Below are 17,882 nucleotides of genomic sequence, written 5' to 3'. Positions count from 1 at the left end.
AAATCTCTACCGGCTAGGTAGAAAGTTGTCCTAAAGATTCCCACGGTAGAGAACTGGCTGGTTTGTGATCTTGTTTTCCTTTATTTCTCCTTACTCATCGCCACCTTGCCTCCTGTGCTGGCGGGCCAGCAGGTTTTCCTGGAACAGGTCATGCGTCTGGCACCGAGCTGTGGCACTGTCTTCTAGACGAAAGGGACCTTATGCTTGTCAGACAGGCCCAAAAAGACTTTTATTTAAGGGATACCAGTGATGCAAAGGGTTCCAGTGATTGTCACTGTGCAGGTGAAACACCGAAACACCAGAACACCAAAACACCAACCTAGACTGCGTTACGGTTCCTGTGCAAAGCACAGAACTGAAGGTGTGCCTGTAGCTCCCAAGCAGGAACTGCTTTGAAATCACTTTGCTTTGAGGTTAAGATCATAACGATGAAATCTGCATCTCATCGGGGCCACGCACTGCTCCTAGAGCAGCAGAGGAGCCTGGCTCAACCCGTCAACACGCTGCAGAGGAGGAGCTGCATGTCCTCCGTCTGCTCATCTGCCAGATGATTCACACACCGGTCCTTCAAACATCCATCTGGGAAACCCGGGCTTTTGCTCACCGCTTGCTGAGAAAGAACTGGAGATATGTGCTGTGCTGTATCTTGTCTCAGGTGTGATCTAATTCCTCTTAATTCATCTTCCCTTTCTGTGTTTCAGCTTTTGAAGTCTCCTGGAGCGCTGCGGCCCCGACCTGCGCAGGATGGACCCTGTTGTTCTCAGTTACATGGACAGTTTGCTGAGGCAATCGGACGTTGCCTTGCTGGAGCCCCCGAACTGGCTTAACGATCACATTATCGGGTTTGCCTTCGAGTACTTCGCCAACCACCAGTTCCGAGAATTTAGCGATCAGGTTTGTTTTATCAGCCCTGAAGTGGCTCAGTTCATTAAATGTGCCCTTAGCCAGGAAGAAATAGCCATATTCCTTCAACCGCTGGACCTTCTCCACAAGAAGTTGGTGTTCTTGCCTATCAATGATAACTCCAACCAGGTCGCTGGGGGCACCCACTGGAGCTTACTGGTTTATTTCAGGGACAAAAAGTGCTTCGCCCATTACGATTCCCACAGTAAATGCAACTCTGTCCACGCCAAGCAAGTGGTGGGGAAGCTAGAGGCCTTCTTAGGCAAAAGAGAAGGCAAAGCAACCTTCGTGGAGGAGAAGGCGCCTGCCCAGCAGAACAGCTATGACTGTGGGATGTACGTGATCTGCAACGCAGAGGCTGTGTGTCAGGGATACTTCAGGGGCCAGCCAGAGCCTTTGCTGCAGCTCCTCACCCCCCCCTACATCACGCAGAAGAGATCGGAGTGGAAAGCTCTTGTCATGAAACTGGCACAGAAGTGATCAAGAATGCAGCTCCAGCCCCCCCCCAAAAAAAAACCTGCCTTCCCTGACCACAAGGCAGCACCCCCAGTGCCTGAGGGAGATGCCCATGCGCAGGATTGTCCCAAAGAAGAAGAATGTAACCCCTCCAGCATGGCTACACCCCCAAACACCCTCTTCCCTCCTGGAAAAGCCTTAGTCCCCTCTGGAAGTCACTGGCCTTTGAATTTCTAACCAGAAAAGTCACTTTGCTTTCAAAGAAATCCTCCTCTCCGTGGTGCATTTTTATACTAATTGCTGTGGCAAAATGGGTGGCTAAAGAGACTTCTCCCACCTTTGCCCAGCAGGCAACATGCCCTCGTTAGGTGGCTTTAATTGGCTACAGGTATTGCTGTTCCAAGCCAGGTTTAGCAAATGTCCTTTAAAACCAAGCCCCCAAATGCTTTATCGTGGATACTTACAATCTGTGCCTCCCGCTAGCGGTATTGTAGCAGTCTAGGCTTTAGCAGCAAGGATTTTTACCCCTGAAAACCTGACGTTGAGATGTTGATGTCAAAAAATGAGACTCCAAAGGAAATGCTACAATTAATTTAAAAATGGAGGAAAAAAAAAAAAAAATCAGTTTTCTTCAGATAGGTGCTCCTAGGCTGTACAGCCATAGCTTTTTTTCTTGCCCTCCACCCCTGCTTGCTCTTACTAGAAATTAAAACCTGACTCTGAACTGCTGGAAGCTTAACAGGAAGCTGGGAAATCCAAGCCTAGGAAAGGAAACTTAATTGAGATGAAAAGTGGCACTCACTCTTTGAGATTTTGGGGTTTTTTTTCTCATTACAATTTTAGGTCGTCAGCACTCCCCAACCCTCATTAGCGTTTGCCGGTGCTCAGCGCGTACGAGGCAGGCGCTGCTTCCTCTAGCACAAAACCAGTTCTGTTACTCAAGATAAACACACCAGGGAGAACAAAAGGACAGAGTTTGAGGTATAAAAGCCAAAGATAACTGCGGTCTCCTTGAAGCCGGAGAAGTCCTCAATACACTTTTCCTCCCGTGCTGGATGGATGACGGCTGGGATCTTGGAGCACAGCCCCTCGTTAAAAGACAAGGCTTAGCAGTAGGAAAAATAAAAATGAAATTAAGACATCGTTGCAGGATAAGGAATAATCTCTAACCTCATGAGAAGCAAAGAGCAGGTTGCTCAGGTGGTGGCTAGCAGAGCAACCACACCCCAGCACGCCAATTGGATCAGGGAAATCCAGGTTAAATATAACCCTCAGAAAAGGGGGAAGGATTAATTTTGAACCCGGAGCTCTCCACCCATCACACTGCCAGCCCAGCCCCACTGGTGTGTGTGCCAGCACAGCACCCAGGGTGAGGAACTGTAGGAAGGGCTTTAAACTTTCCTTGTTGCTGAGGCGAAGGGAAGTAGCCACAGCCCAGGCTTTCCCAAAACACCCAAGCAAACCCACGCAGGCAGCAGTGGGACGAAACGAAGGTCGGGGTTGTTCCCCTCCTTCCTAGGCTGCCAGAGCAATGTCACTGCCCCCGCGGGAAGCTGTCTTTCTCCCGGGTCCAGAATAAAACTCAAACCAAACCGCACGCTCGTCAGCATCGTCCCCTCTTTTGTGTGGGTACCCGTCAACAAGCGGTGGCTCCCGCTGCCCCATGGTTTCTTGGGTTGTGTCACGCAGGCAGAGCCTTGGGTCTTGCAGCGGCTTTGCAGCCGCTCCGTGCCCTTCAGTGGGTGAAACTAAGCAGAAATCGGTCTTGGAAAGCCAGCGAGCCTGGGGAAAACTCCGCCCGCGCCTTGTGTGATAGCGAGGAGGTTGTGTGAGCTGATTTAATCTCCTATTTTTTTTTGTTTTAAGGGGTTGATTTGGGCCGGGGAGGAGCATGGGGCAGAGGGGAGGTTGGAAGGCAGGGTGGTGGGTCCGACCACGGAAGCACCGGCAGGCTGTGCTCGTCCAGAGGGCACCCAGCGCTCCTCATCCCCGTGGGGCAGGGCAGGGCTGCCACAGCCATCGAGGTGAGCACCCAGGGACGTTTCCTGCACCCGAGGCTTTTACGTGGCATTTCTTTACACTAGGAAAAGCAAATAAGCTCGAGCAGGGCGTCGCCGGGAGAGCAAACACGCACTAACCAGGCAGGCAAACACCGGCTGGAAAGTAAAACCGGAGCCTTGCAACCGGCTCTCGTCAGCAGAGACCCCCCCAAAACCACACCAGGGGCTTGCCCCTGGGCTCCTCCAAACCTCCACCACATCAGCTGACTGCACCCACAGGTTGTCCCACCACTGGCTTTAACTAAAGAGCCCCGAGAGGAGCCGAGGTGGCCATGGCCATTGTCACACGCCTGGCCTGGGCTTGGCAATACAAAGTAGGTGCTGACCCCACGCACCTGCTCTGTATCGGGTGCTGTGGAACACCCAAAGAACACCAGGCTGGACACATGAAACAAAAACAACCCCAAACCCTAATCCTCAACTTCTAAACCTCATTTTTGGGGCCATAAGCCCCACTTTGAGGTTGAATCCATTGAGTACCAACTTGTTTTGAGAAAAAAAAACACCCCAAACACTCCAAACCCATTTCGGCAGCTGCACCAGCAACACGAGCTGGGTGAGTCCCCGGTGGGGACGGGGTGGCAGCGGGATGGTGCCTTTCATCCACTGGGTCACCCACAAAATCAAAGGCTCCAATGGCCCCGCAGCACCGAGGCTTTGAAGCAGAAGCTTTGATAATTTGGTCAAACCACAGATACCCCCAACCCCAGCACCCCAAGGGTGCTAAATCTCCCAAAAAAATGGGGTGACACCACCCTAGTCCCCGCTTAGCCAACGCCACCCTCTACCGTGGCTTTCAAGTTGGGCCATTTTCATGCATTTCACCCATTTTCATGCATTTTGCTGCAGGGACCAGGCAGGCTGGGTTGTGGATGCTCAGGGAGAAGGAGGAGGAGGAGGAGGAGGAAGGCTCACCCTGCTGCAGCTCAGCACCCTCCCCAGGCACCCGCTGTCCCGAGGCACCTGCTGTCCCCAGGCTGGCCCTGCCACCAGCTTGAGCGTCACATCGCGCAGTCTCTGCTGCCATCTAGTGAAAAACCTCCCTGTCCCCTACGCCCGGAGCATCCCTGGCCCCGGGTGTCCCCCAGAAACCACCCCTGGTCCCCCTGCCCCAGGCAGGGCTGCACCCCAAAGCCTGTTTGCCCCCCCCCCCCCAGCCTTGGCATGGCCAGGGTGCCACAGTGCCGGAGAAACGATGCTGAGCACCCACGAGCGTCCCGGCGGCGCTGGACCACGCAGCATCCCTCCTGTCCTGCCCCACGGGGTGTGATGTCGGGGGCCACACAGCCCCAGGTCCACCTACGCTGTCCCAAAGGGACAACAAGGCGATGCCACCCGTCCCCAGGCCCACGCAGGGACAGGGCTGTCCCCATGTAACCCACGTCCCGAGGACGTGGGCATCGAAGGGGCACTAGGACAGCTCAGATTCTGGGGTACCCCATTTTGGGGCTCGCGGCCCAGCACCGACACAAAGATGCTGGCAGCAGACAGGGGCGTGCTAGAAAACCCTGGTTTTATTTTCACTTAAAAGCCATTCCGAGCCTGGAGTGAGAAGTGAGCTCTTCCCCAGGACACGAGGATTTGGCCCCATCAGCACTTGCAGTTCCCAAAAAATAGGAAAGAAAACCAAAACGAAGCGCACAGGTATCACCTGCCGCTCCAGCGCGCTCCCGGAGGAGGCTGCGGGATAAATCCTGCGGCACTCAGCTCCGCGCCGTGACAAGGAGAACACAAACCAGGGCACAGACATGCTGTGATCCGGGATGTTCGCCGGCACCAGCCGTGGGCTCCTTTCAGGTTGTCTTAACGAGGCAAGTGGGGCTAACGAAGTCCTGGTCCGGCACGGTTCCCAGCTGCAGTCCCCGGCAAGGACGCCCGGTCTGGGGGGACCCTAAAGTGCTTTGCAGGGAGACACATACACACACGCACCCCAAGATGCCCCGGAACTCCAGGAGAGAAGGGCTGGGGGCTGGTATGGAGCCCAGCGGAGCTGGGGGTCCCTGGATTGTACCCCCACCCTTGGGTGCTGGGGCACATGACGCCCCACAGGGCTGGTGGCCCCTTTCTCCCCATCCCCGCAGACCCCCTGGGGCCACTCCTCCGGCCAGGAAGGTACCGAGAGTGGGACGAACAGGTGGGTTCAGCCCAGAGATGCTGTCTGGGCTTCACCCAGAGCAGCAGCAGCAGCAACCCATCCACGTTTTTGGGGGTTCCCGGTGAGCCCAAGGTTATCTTTTAACAAGAAAAACCCAGGTCTGGGGAAAAAAAAAAAAAAAAAACAACACGGCGCTTGTTTTAGCAGCAAGTCCTAAGGGAAGGTCCAGCCACTCGGCAGCCCCAACCATCATCCGGTGCTACAGCGCAGCGGCGTCCCGGGGAGAAAATGGGGTTCCAGTCGGACGGGGAGTTGGCACTGGTGGCCGTGAGCCGGCCGGGCGGTCCCGCTGGGAGTGGGTGCCAGTGGCGAGAGAGAAAACACTTGGTCCCATTTTACTGGCCGAGGGAAAGCCGGGCCACGGCCGGGAGGACGCAGCACCGGGATCCATACGCAGGGTGCCCCCGGCTCGGCGTCCGCCCTCAGCCAGGTCACAGTCACCTGCAAGCAGAGCGCGGGGTGAGGTGGGGCGAGCGGCCGCAGAGGCACTGCACCCCAGCCCAGCGCCCAGGCCCCAGGAGACCCCCCCCGAACGTCCCCAACCCACGGGAACCCGCTCCTGTCCGCGCTGGCGGTCGCGTTAGCTCCAGGATGCAGCCCGGCTCCACGGAGGTGCCCTGGTGCTTCCTACAACTGGGGAACCAGCCCCAAACCCACAAGGAAACCTTCTCCCAAGGGCTGAAAGTCTCTGGTCTCCCGGTCGCTCAAACCAGCAGTTGGTGGGATCATCTGCTGCGTGGGGATGGCACCTCGGGGTCTGCCATCGCCCGTCCCCGCAGCAGGCAGAGGATAAGGGGCAAAGCGTCCCTGGGACACATCACGGTTCCTCTTTTCACCACATCCCCCGGGTTCTCCGCTGGCGGCGTGACCCACCTGCCCCGAAGCGTCCCCGAAGGTCCCTCACCTCCTGTGCCCGCGGGAGAGGTAGTCCCGGTTCAGAGAGCAGAGCTGCTGCTCCAGGCGGAAGATGCGAAACGCCAGGTATGAGGAGGACACGACCAGGAGGCAGATGCTGGGAGCGGAGGAGCGAGCACAAGCGCTCAGCGGCCGCTGGTCGAGACGGGCGTCCCCAGCGTACCCCCCGCGCCCTCCCCGCACTTACAGCACGATGAAGACCTTCAGGAGCTGGTAGTCAGAAGGTCTCAGCTCCGCCACGCAGCTCTGCTCCACCTCCAGCTCCTCCTCGGTGTTTATTGCACTTTCTGAAAGTTAATCCCGGAGTCAGCGGCACGGCGACGCCGGGCGGATGCTCGCGCTCCTCCGGCAACCAGGAGCCTTCAAGCATCAAATATGCCTCCCCCATGGGCTGACACTGCCTGCACGGTGTTACGGGCACGTGCCGGGGGCTCTGACCCCGCAGCCAGGAGACCCCATCTCCAGGACCCCATCCCCATCTGCGAGGCAGAAGTGCCCTCCAGGAGAGCAGGGGATGGATGAACACATATTTATGGAGGTTTACGCCCGGCACCGTGTGCGGGGCAGGACGCAAACCCGCGCCCCTGGGTCGGACGCAGCCCTCACCCGAAACCAGGGGCTCCTCGGAGGTGAAGGAGCTCTCCTTGGCGCTCAGGCTGCTGACGGAGGCCCGATGGATGCACTGGTAGTCAGCGTCCGGCAGCGACAGTGACAGCGAGGCGGGTGACACCTTCCTCCACTTGCCCTCGGGGACGATCACCTCCTGCGGGAACAGCCCCGGGTGAGCCGTGCCGCCGGCAGCGGTTTCTCCCATAAAACCGGCAGCGCCGAGGACACGGTGGGGCCGGATTCGGACTCCAGCCTTACGGCACCTCCCATCGAGCACCAGCGCACCCAAAACATTGTCCTAAGGGGGAGCTGGTCCTCCACGCTGGCCCTGCTTCCTACGGCCATGGGAAGGACCTGCCCACACACCCCACGCCTGCCCCAAATACCGATTGCTGCCTCCTTCACCCCTTGGTTTGGAGCTCAGCACGGTCACCCATCATCCGCCCAGAGCCCCCCAGCATCCCAGTCCCAGCGCGCCCCGGCAGCCAGCCCGGAGAGGGGTTCCCCGCTGGGGAGTCCCCAGGGCTGGAGCTGCTGACGGGGCAGGTCCCTCGGAAGCACCAGGAGATGCTTCCAGCCTGGGTCACTCCCAGTTCGCTCCTTGAAAAGCACCTTCAACCCCTCAAGGGATGCCACCAGCCCACGGGGGACATCCCACTTGTCACCTCCTGGGCCAGCGTGCCGTGCCTCCGGCCCGTGGGAGACACCCCACGCCCTGCTCAGCACCCCCGTACAGCCCGGCACGGCCGCAGCACCGAGGGCTTCGTGACCGAGTGGAGACAGGGACGGGCCGTCCACATTTCCTGGAGAGGACACGTCCTGCCGGCCGGGGACACGGCCGCTGCGGGCAGAGCCGAGCCCTGTCGCGCTCCAAAGACAGCAAGATGCGGCCCCTCGTGCCCCCTCGGTCATGCCGCGGCTCGGCAGGCTTTTCCCTCTCCAGCCTCCCGGCTACGAGCCGTCCCACTCATCCCAACGGGTTTTGGGATAATTCAACCACATTTCCAGCCTGTTATCCATGTTCACGGCCGCCAACAGCTAGCCGGCGGGAGCGGAGCGGCGGCATTTTCCACACCGCTCCGAAGTTTCTCCATCTGTAAACGGACCCGCCGAGACCAACCGGCCAAGTCATCAGCTTGCGCTCAGCCGCAGGCTGTGCCAGTCATCCTCTTCATCCCTCCGTTTCCGCCAAAGTCGGGGCACGCGGATGCCGGAGGACGAGCCGCGAAGGCGACGGCCGCGTCCTTGCGCGACCTTTCTCGGCAGCGAGGGGAGAAGACCAACTCTGCACCCTGAAAGCGGCTGCTGGCTGGACCTCAGCGTGCCGGGAAGGCGTTAAACCCACCGAGGGGGCCGGGCGGCCACTCTCTCACCCACAGGGTGAGTTCCTGGGGGTCCTCCCCGCTCCCAGAGCTGCCCTGACCCTCACCAGCGACACGGCGTCGGGCTCCTCCGCCAGCTCCTTCAGACTCAAGCTCTTCTTACTGGAAACCTGGAGGAGAGGAAGAAACCGGCATCAGGGTGCCGCCTCTCCCTGCTTCAACCCGAGCCAAAAAACCTGAGTTTTGGTGTTTCTGGTGAGTCTGTGAAGAGCGGCTGCTTAAAACTTCCAAGCGTGGGGATTTTGGGGATGAAGAAGAACAGCCGGTGAGGACAGGGCACCTCGTCGCTGCTTCCCGCTGCCGATAGCCCTACGAGCCAAGGGCTCGCGCAAGGGCTCCTGCGCCCACCTCGGCTCCCGGCAGAGGGGATAAACCACCCGGGGGCGGGGGGGAAAAGGGACTATCTGGGCAGAGCCCGGCGCATTTCACAGAAGAAATTCCCCAGTTGCGCAAAAGGGCTGAGTCACCCGAATCGCTGCCCCGGCGCAGCCGGCAGCCGCCCTTCCAGGCGGGGAAGGGCTCCGGCACCGCTTCCCATGTGCTTCAAAGGCAGGGAGAAGCAGAGGTCCTGGCAACCCTCCCCTCCAGCTCGAGGGCTGATGGATTTCTTCCCTTCTCGGGCTTTTTAATTAAAAAAAAAATTTTTTTTTTTTTTTCCTTTACTTTGTACCGTTTTTCCTCCCCTTAAAAACTTTAGATCTGGGGAAAAGGCAGCGATGTGCGGAGCGGCAGAACTCGTATTACTACCAGATTATAAATAATTCATATACACGCCCTGGGAGAGAGCACAAACTCCGGGCTCTGCCTCCGTCGTAGGTGACCCAGAAAAGGCCACCCGCCGCTCACGGGGACAGGACGCCCACGCGACACCCGGGGACGGGCTCTGCCCCGCCGGGATGCTCAGGAGCGCGTCAAAAAGCAGCCGCTGCCATTTTGAACTACGAAACGGGGACAGAGGGATGGACCCCCGCATCGGGCGGAGGGGATGGGGGGTGTGGGTATGCAGCAGTGTCATGAAGTGCTGCCGTTCTCAGCGGGCTCCTGCCCCTCTTCCCGTCCCTTGCTGCGGAGGAGGGATGCCGAGAAGAGGCCCCAGGGAAGGCTCTGGGAGCGGTCCAAAGCCTCCGTGGCGATGGCGAAGAGCTTTGCTCCCCGACGCGCAGCCCAAAGGCAGCTTGCGGCCACCGAAACGCCGTCGGACGCGGGGCGGAGGGTACCTGCAGGTGCGTGCAGACTCTCCTCAGGACGTCGTAGACGCTGTCGCGGGAGATGAGGGACACGAAGATGTACTGCAAGAGAAAGAGAGAAGCTGCCGGGAGAGATTCCCCCCCATCCCCAGGCCAGTTCCCCGCAGGCAGGGGACAGGCAGAGACATCCTGCCCTTGAATCTCCCCTCCTTCGGGAGCTGCGGCCGCGCCGCAGGCATCTCCCTGCGGAGTTTCCCTGCTGCTATTTTTGCAACCTGCTAAAACCTGGACCAGATTTTTTTTTTTTTTTTTTTTTTTTTCCTCGGGGCCGCTTTCGCTCGGCTGCTGTCCCCGCGCTCAGCCCAGAGGGATGCGGCAGCGGACGGAGCCGGGAGCGGCCGAAAAACGTCCCCGGGGAAGCAGCACGAGGGGACACGGGGCAGCACGAGCGGCACCCGGGCAGGCGAGGACTCGGCACCGAGCAGGACCACGGCAGCTCACTGCCGCCGACAACAGGCAACGTCATTTAAAAAGCTGCGAATTCATCCCCTTACCCCAGTTTTCCGCCAGCTTGGGTTGAACGCTGGCCCAAGCCCTTCCCCTGCTTGCGTTTAAGGAGTTTAAAGGTTTTATTTGAGCCTGGCAGGGATTTGCCAGGCTCGGCCGAGTTTCACTCGGGCCTCCGCTTCGCCCGGAAACAAAGCGAAATTCAGAAAGAAAAGCCAAGCCGCGGCGTGGGCCCGGGCCGGCTGCCAGCGCGGCGAGCCGCGCTCGCTTCCCCGCCGGCCCCCGCTTTCGGTCGCCGACGGGGATCGCTGCGTTCCCTCCTCTCGCGTCACGGCCGCCCCGGACCACAGGGCAGCCCCCGGGCCGCCCTCGTGCCGCGGCGAGGCCGGGTCCCGACGCTCGAGGCGCCGGCGTTACCTTCCTGCTGGCGGTGGTGGTGATGGCCAAGCCGTTGGGCAGCAGCCGAGCCGTCTTGTGCTTTTTTATCAGCTGAACGGAGACCACCGGGATCACCACCTGGAGGGGAAAAAGACACCGGGACGGTGAGACGAGGATCTAATAACGCTTCGATGTTACTGAGTTCAAACTTAAGAAGTTTGAACTTCTTTGAATCGCTGGGCACGGGGTGAGCTCGGGGGGTTTCTTTCGCGAGGCGGAGATTTAACGCGCGTCGTAATTACGCCCCAAGCAGAGCGGTGACGCGGGGAGCCGGCGTTTCACCGAGACGGCTCGGTTTTATTAAAGGTCACGGCAGCCCCTGCGCTAATCCCGACTCGGAGGCGGTTTCTACTCCGTCAAACCAGCGAGGGCACGGGGAAAGCATCGTCCAGCCAGTCTCCCCCTAAGACCCATCACGAGAGGGTCCCTGCAAGCCCGGCGACGGTTAAAAATAAGGCAGGCTGTAATTTATGGCAGGATAACTTCGTTGAAACCCCGTATTTCCATCAGATAGTCGTTTAAAGCACCTGCTATAAATAATGCAGCTTTTCAGCCCAGTTTTAAAGGAAGTCGTCTCTCCCCAAGATCCCTGTCAGCCACAAGACTAACGGGGAAACATCAGGTTGTAGATCGAGAAGAAAAGCCAAGACAGATTCAAATCTCATCATCCCCCCCGAAACCTTTGATGTGCCTTCAAACGCCGTTGCGGCTTGTCGAAGGTTTTGCATCAGGGAATTGCAAACCAAACCGATATTTGGCTTCCCCAGGCAGATCCCGCAGGTGATCGGGAGGGGAGGCACGGCCGCGCTCCCCTTCGCGTCGGAGGCTTTTGACGGCGATTTTGGGCGCAGGAGGGGATAAGTGGGCTACGGCGTAGCCTGGGCTACGAGCCCTACGGGACCGGGGTGGGCTGGCCCCCGCGTTACCTTGATGTCCTTCCCGAAAAGGTTTGCGTAGAAGCAGAGCCAGTTGGGAGAGATGTAAAGCCTCCCTTGGATGAGGATGTCTCTCTGGAGCGCGCAGGAGCAAACTGCAAGGCGGAGAGAGGGGCATGGCAGCCTGCGTGCCGGACCCCGCTGCCCCGCGCCCGTCCCTCGCCGTGCCACCCACCTTTCAGCACGCTCTCCTCCGTCGGGATGTCCTTGAACAGCTTGTGGTACTGGGAGTTGTACTTGCTAGCGGCCTGAAAACGAAGCAGAGCAAAGTTATCCGGTGACCTTGGCGATACGGAGACACCCAAAAAAAAAAAAAAAAACCACCACCCAAAAAAAACCCACCCTCCTGCAAAAAAAAAAACAAACACCCTCTCCCCGCACCCGCGACCGGCGCAGCGGGGTCCCACCGGGCTGGGGACGGCGGGTCCGAAGGGCTATGGGAGGGTCGGACGACCCAGCACCCAGCAGACGCCGTGCCATCCTCCCAAATAAACATTTCCCCTAATATCTAAGGAGGCCACTGAGCCTCTGCGAGGAGCCCGTTTTCTCCCAGGCTCGTCCGCAGGCAATTTATTTTGCCCAGCAGTTTCTCTCCTCCTCCTCCTCCTCCGGCTCTTCCCTTATTCGGGGCACGGTGACAACACTTGCTTTGTGCCCGTCGCGCCGCGCCATCCGGCTATTTATATTCCCGCTGCCTCTTCAAAGCCTGCCGGCAGCCGCGGAGGGAGGCTCAGCAGGTTCAGCCCCTAAATAATTCCGCGTATAAGTTAAAGGCTCCGAAGCCGTGCAACCCTCTGCGTTAAATCCGCTCGATCCGTTCCCGTAAGGCAGCGCAGGCAGATTCGTGCCCCCGGCCCCGGAGGAGACGGCGCCCTGGACCTCGGGGTGCTCCCCGGGGACGCGGCCGTCCCCGCAATCCGGGGGACGAGACGCTTCGTCGGGATGCGGAAAGGTCCGGCGCGACTCCAGGGGCCCTGGGGCAGCGAGGCTGGCTTGCGGGCAGCACGGCGGGCAGAGCCCTCCTGCCCGCGGCGACAAGGTCACCTCTGCTCCGCGCAGAATCCCTGGGGGGATTCGGGGGGACACGGCGGGGACCGTGGCATCGCCTGCGAGCCACCCCCGGGACGTCTTGACCCGCAGGTCGAGAAACAGCCCCTTGGCCCCAGCGTCTAGTGACCCCCCCCAGACGCCTCCGAGTAATCGCCAAAATGTTTTTCTCCTCCGTCTTTTCCACGGGGAAAGGCAAAATGCCTCCTCCTTCCGCTCCTTCCTCACCCAGAGCGCCTCTGGTTCGCAGGCGAGCCGAAAAGCTCTGCTTCAGGCACCATTTAAACAGGGAAAAGGGTTCAAAGGGACGGGAGCCGAGCTGCTTCCACTCGAGATTCCTGCTTTCTCCTTTGCTCTGGGTGGCAAATCCCAAAAGCCTTCGCAAGGCAGGTCACGGGCCACAGGAAACCGTCACCGGCTCCCCCGAAAACGCAGGCAGGAGCCTCCGCGGCTTCGCCTCCGGCTCCCGCAGCCCACGTTTGAGACCCCGGCTGGGGGTCAGGCTACAACGAACCAGCCCCTTCGTTCACGAAGCCAAAGACTTACCACTTCCCGGTGGCATTTCTTGATGTCTTCATCCTTCAGGGCTTCATTCAGGTGGAGGCTGGAAGGAAAAATAATAATCGTCAGGGTAAGCGAAGAGCCCCAGGTCTCTCGCCCGCTCTCCGAAACACGTGTGCTGCGAGAGGAGGCACGGGCAAGACGTGGAGGACCCAAGGGAGACCCCGGGAAGCCACATTTCGGATGTCTCGGTGACTTATCGTAGCATTGCTGAGGTTAAATAAGGAGAAGGCTGGTCTCTGGCATCGGGCCGACGGCAAGCCGGCGGAGGCACCGGCGCCGGGCTGCCCGTACCCAAAACGGGTAGGAGGTACAACTCCCAGTACCTTAGGAGCTGGCGACGGGCACCTTCGGCCGGGTCAAGGTTTCCCCAGGGAAAGCACAAACGGGAATTTGGGAACGTGCCCGGGCGCGAGGATGGACTCGGCTTTGGCCGCGCACAGGGGCATCCACCCGCGTCCATCACGCGGGCAGATGAAAAGAGAAACCGCAGAGACAAGTGAAACCCTCCCAAAACCCTCGGCAGCAGGAATACCGGTCCCCTTCCCCAAACCCATCTCCCCTCCTGGCTTTTATAGACCCAATATCTTGTCACCATCACCGGTGGTGTTCAAAAACCCCCTTTGGGACACGGTTTAGTGGGCGTGGTGGCGTTGGGTTGACGGTCGGACTTGACGATCCTAAAGGTCTTTTCCAACCTTAACAACTCTGTGAATATTTGAGGGTAAAAACAAAGCGGGGACCCCCTGCGCGCACTCCCAGCTGCACGTGGGGCTGGGAGGCAGCGGGGATGCCGCAGGCAGGAGGTCGCAAGAAAAAAACCCACCCAAATATTCGGCCATAGGCCCCTCACCTGCCGTCGAGGGAATCCAAACTCTTCTCCTTGTGCGACGCCTCCAGTTTCTCACGGCCGTGCATGGGCTCGGGGCTCTTCGGGGGAGCTGCTTTTTCATGCATCGGCTTGGCGCTGCGAGGAGAAGCCCCTTACCCCCGAGGGGAAGGGGGAGAGGGGAGGGGGATGATTCTCGGGGCCACGAATCCTTTCCCTTCAACGCCAGCCCGCACAGAGACGTTAGTATCTCCGCCACTCGAGGACGGCAAGAACGCATCTGCGACTTCTCGAGTCACGCAGAGATAAAAAAAGGGCATTTCTTGCCTGGAACTCCCCGGCGCTCGCAACCGAGTGGCCGGAGAGCGGTGCCCTCCCCACTGCCTCGGGTAACACCCTCCAGAGCAGAACCTCTGCTCCTCGAGAGGCGGAGGTTGGGGTGGGAAAAATCGCAGGTCTGTGAAACCCCCCGGGCTGCTGGAGATTTCAGCCAGCGAGGGCCAGGGTCTGCTCCCCCCCGGCCGGCGAAACACCGTCCTCCCAGGGCAGAGCCCGTGCCGAGGGCACCACCGCCCTCGTTTAATCCCTCCCGTCTCGTTAAAGCCCGTTATTTGCTGTCATGAGTTTTATCGGAGGCGCTTATCGGCCGCGACAGGTAAAGTAAACAAGCTCCCGGCGCCGCGCAGAGAAGGTTATCACCCGGCGGGCCGGAAAGGTGACGCTTCTGCCCTCGGCGAACCGCAACCGGAGGCTGCCGTGGCACCGAGAGCCAGCGCGGAGCACGGTCCCACGGGACCGATGCCGGAGCAGCGATCCACGGTCTCCGGCGGCATGGCAGAGCCGGGAAACAGCCACCAGACCTACGGAGAGGAAATTATTCAAGGGAAAAGAGCTCGGCTCAAGGGGCAGGGGGGATGCCGGGGCAGGTGGGGGGCGGGCAGGATGGCCGCGGGCAGGACGAGCGCAGCGCTGGAGCGCATCCCGCTGCCCGCAGGGACGATGCCGTGGCGGGGCGGCGGGCGGAGAAGCCGCCTCAAACTGCTTCCTAAATAAAGAGAGGGGCTCTTTCGCTGCCCCGTGCTTCCCTACACACGCCCTGTTCCCGCTCCAAGGGGCTTGTCCGAAGGGGAACCCAGGCTCGGGGAGAGCCAGTGTCCCCGCAGCCCCAGGGACCCGACCGAAATGCCGTCCCGATGTGATGGAGCCGGGCTGAATCCCGGCCGGAGATGCGGCAGATGTTCCCTCAAGATGCAGCACGTACGTGGGGCTGCAGAAAAACCGAACGCAAGTCCCCGGTGCCGCACGGTCAGGATTGGGCTGGGAACCAGCTCCTGGATCCCTGCAGCTGGCGTTTGCCAAGCAAACAAGCTGCTCGCGCGGCCCCAAAGCCCAAGCATCGCGGGGACGGGACGAAGACCCTGAGGTCGTGAGCTTTTTTTGTTTTTTTTAGGAGAAGCTCAGGTCAAAGGATGTGTCTGAAAGGGAAGGGAGACTCCGCCGAAGGCAAGCAACAAAATAACATCCCTTGGCGTCCAACCAAAAGGCTTTTTCCCTGCCTGATTCCTCGGACACCCAGTGCCTTCGGGACGCGCAGCCCCAGGCCGCAAACACGCTCCGCCAGGTGATGCCACGCTGCCATGAAGCCAAAACTCGTACCATGGAGGCACCGGCACCTTCCTCCCCCCTGCCCTCGTGCTGGAAAAGGGGCTCCGACCCGCTCTAGAGCCTCCGTCTCCAGAGCTCAGCCTGCTCCAGCTTCCCCCATGTCATCCCTTAAATCCCCAAGCAGTCGTGCCGCTTAAGCCGGGCGAGCGGATTTAGCCCTCGCCGGGGCTGACGCCGAGGGGCACCGCGTGGGGGCCGGGGAGAGGCATCCCTGCTCGAGGCGAGGGCACCGAGAAGCCCGCCCCAAGGTCACCAAACACCCTGAAATACCCTAAAATGAGAGGCAGGAGAGCACTTGGAAGCGCTGCATCAGCCTGTCCCGGTTTTCCCGGTCACCGCCAGTGACGTGCCCCGGATCAGACGGTCCCCAGACACAGCGCTGGCACCGGGCAGCTCCAGGTGGGGACATGGCAGTGGCTGCCTTGTCTCCCCTCTCCAGATCTTGCTCCGTCCCGGCTGCCAGATGCGGCAGGGATGGGGATCCGGGGTTCGGGAGCGCGGGGTAAGATCAGGTTGGGCTCCAGGCACAGCTGACGGGGAGGTCTCCCTGCCAGAAGCCGCTTCCAGCACGGGCACGGAGCAGAAAGTACTTTCTAGTGGCTCACACCATCGCCCTCCTCAAGGAATCTTTTTAGCAGGAAGTTGCTCCTGCAGGAAAACCGCCGTGCCAAGCGTCCCGAGCTACAAGCGGAGCAAGAACAGTCGGAACGCGGAGCCCCCGAGACCAGGCAGAGCAGGCAGGCGCAGGAGACCTCGGCAAAGGGAAAACGTCGCCGGCGACCTGCCGGCCCCTCACCCGCCGTACCGGGGCTGATACACCCTCCCGCCCCCGGGCCGTGCAGGCTCCCCGAGACCCCCAGCTCGCTCCTCGGGCTGCGGCTTTGCCAGGCGAAGGCCAGCGCTTCTCCCTTCCTCCCCGGATCAGCACCTCCCTTCCCTTACACGGCGCTGGGATCCGGCCTGGAAGGGATCCGGCCTGGAAGCGATCCGGCGCGAGCCCCTCCAGCGGCGTCCGATTGTCGCTGGACCCCTTCCCGGCTGCTGGCGCGAGCGACGGGGAAGCGTGTGGCAGAGGCAGGTGAGAGCGAGCCAGGGATTTCGCCTCCCGACAGAAGGGGGGGAAAAAAAAAAAATAAATGAGGATCAGAGGCGGAGGGAGGCACTTACGGCCGGGCTGCCTCGGCCCGAGCGAGCCCGGGCAGGATCCGGCGAGCTGCCCTTGTTGCCGGCTCTCAAGGTCATTTCAATCCCGTGTGTCGGCTGCTGGAGCGGAGCCACGGCCGAGGATGCTGGAGGGGAACAGCCGGTGCCGAGCGGTGCTGTCGGGAGAGAGGCAGGAAGTCAAGGAGCGGAGGGAGAGAGGCAGCCACGCGTGTCTGTGTCCCCACGCCTCGGGCGGGCACCCTCGACGCCCCCTCCCCAGGGTCCCGCCTGTCCCCGGGGCCCCACGCCCGGTGGGTCAGAAAGCCAAGGCCTCGATCCCAGGCTCACCGCTAGCAGCCGGGGCACTGGTTTACACTGGGCGCCGTTCTAAGAGCCCCACGCCACGGAGGAGAGCCCGGCCTTGGTCCTCTCGCGGCCCCGGACCCCCGCGGGGCCGCGATGGGCCGGGAGAGCTCGGCCGCCGCCCAGCACCGAGCTACGCCGGGGGCCGCGGCGAGGAGCGGCCGGGGCAGCCCCCGGGGCCAGTCCCCAGCCGCCGCCCGGGCCCGGAGCCGCTCCCCCAGGCAGAGCCAGCGGCTCCGGGACCGGGCAGCGGCGGGACCCCCCCGCCCCGGTTCGCCCCCTCAGCGGCGGGGCGGGGGAGCCGCGGTGCTGTCCCGCTCTCCTCAGAGCGCGCCGCCGCCGGCAGGCCGAGGACTGGCACCGGGCTCCCCAGCGGCAATGGGGACGCGCCCCGCGGCTCCCGACCGCCACGCGGGACCCGGGAGCCCCGCGGCTCCCGGCGCTGCCCCCCCCCCCGCCCCGTCCCGGAGTCCCCCCCCGCCGCCGCCCGCCCCTACCTGCGCGGCGGCCCCGCGCTGCCCGGCGCCGTCATGCCCCGGCGCTCGCCCATTGGTCGCCCGCCACCACGCCCCGCCCCCGCCGCGCACCCCCATTGGTCACCGACTCCTGCCGCCGTCTTCCACACCCCTCCCTCCGCCACCGCTGCGCTCCGCCCACTGGCGGGATGAGGTGGAGCCTAGCAGGGCCCCGCCCCTTAAAGGGGCCGCAGGCAGCTGGCGCCACACGC

General features: G+C 61.1%; 2 protein-coding genes across 2 annotated transcripts; one reads left to right on the top strand and one right to left on the bottom strand.

Moving 5' to 3' along the window:
* Nucleotides 1-730: 730 nt before the first annotated feature.
* On the top strand, nucleotides 731-1,383 carry SENP8 (SUMO peptidase family member, NEDD8 specific; the record flags this gene model as incomplete). The annotated part of the gene is made up of 1 exon (XM_082005191.1): nucleotides 731-1,383. Exon 1 carries the CDS (start codon nucleotides 745-747, stop codon nucleotides 1,381-1,383), a length of 639 nt encoding a protein of 212 aa, XP_081861317.1. The 5' UTR covers nucleotides 731-744.
* A 5,091-nt stretch (nucleotides 1,384-6,474) lies between these two features.
* Nucleotides 6,475-17,687, bottom strand: GRAMD2A (GRAM domain containing 2A; the record flags this gene model as incomplete). Its single annotated transcript, XM_082004989.1, has 11 exons — nucleotides 6,475-6,586; nucleotides 6,677-6,776; nucleotides 7,096-7,252; nucleotides 8,528-8,590; nucleotides 9,698-9,769; nucleotides 10,592-10,690; nucleotides 11,539-11,642; nucleotides 11,723-11,795; nucleotides 13,141-13,198; nucleotides 14,009-14,122; nucleotides 17,653-17,687. 11 exons carry the CDS (start codon nucleotides 17,685-17,687, stop codon nucleotides 6,475-6,477), a joined length of 987 nt encoding a protein of 328 aa, XP_081861115.1.
* Between the last annotated feature and the right edge of the window lie 195 nt (nucleotides 17,688-17,882).

This window comes from Phaethon aethereus, assembly GCF_964289735.1.
Source record: "Phaethon aethereus genome assembly, chromosome: 12".
Classification (NCBI taxonomy): Eukaryota; Metazoa; Chordata; class Aves; order Phaethontiformes; family Phaethontidae; genus Phaethon; species Phaethon aethereus.
Note: the sequence above shows the minus strand (reverse complement) of the source record. Positions and strands in the feature narration are given on the sequence as shown.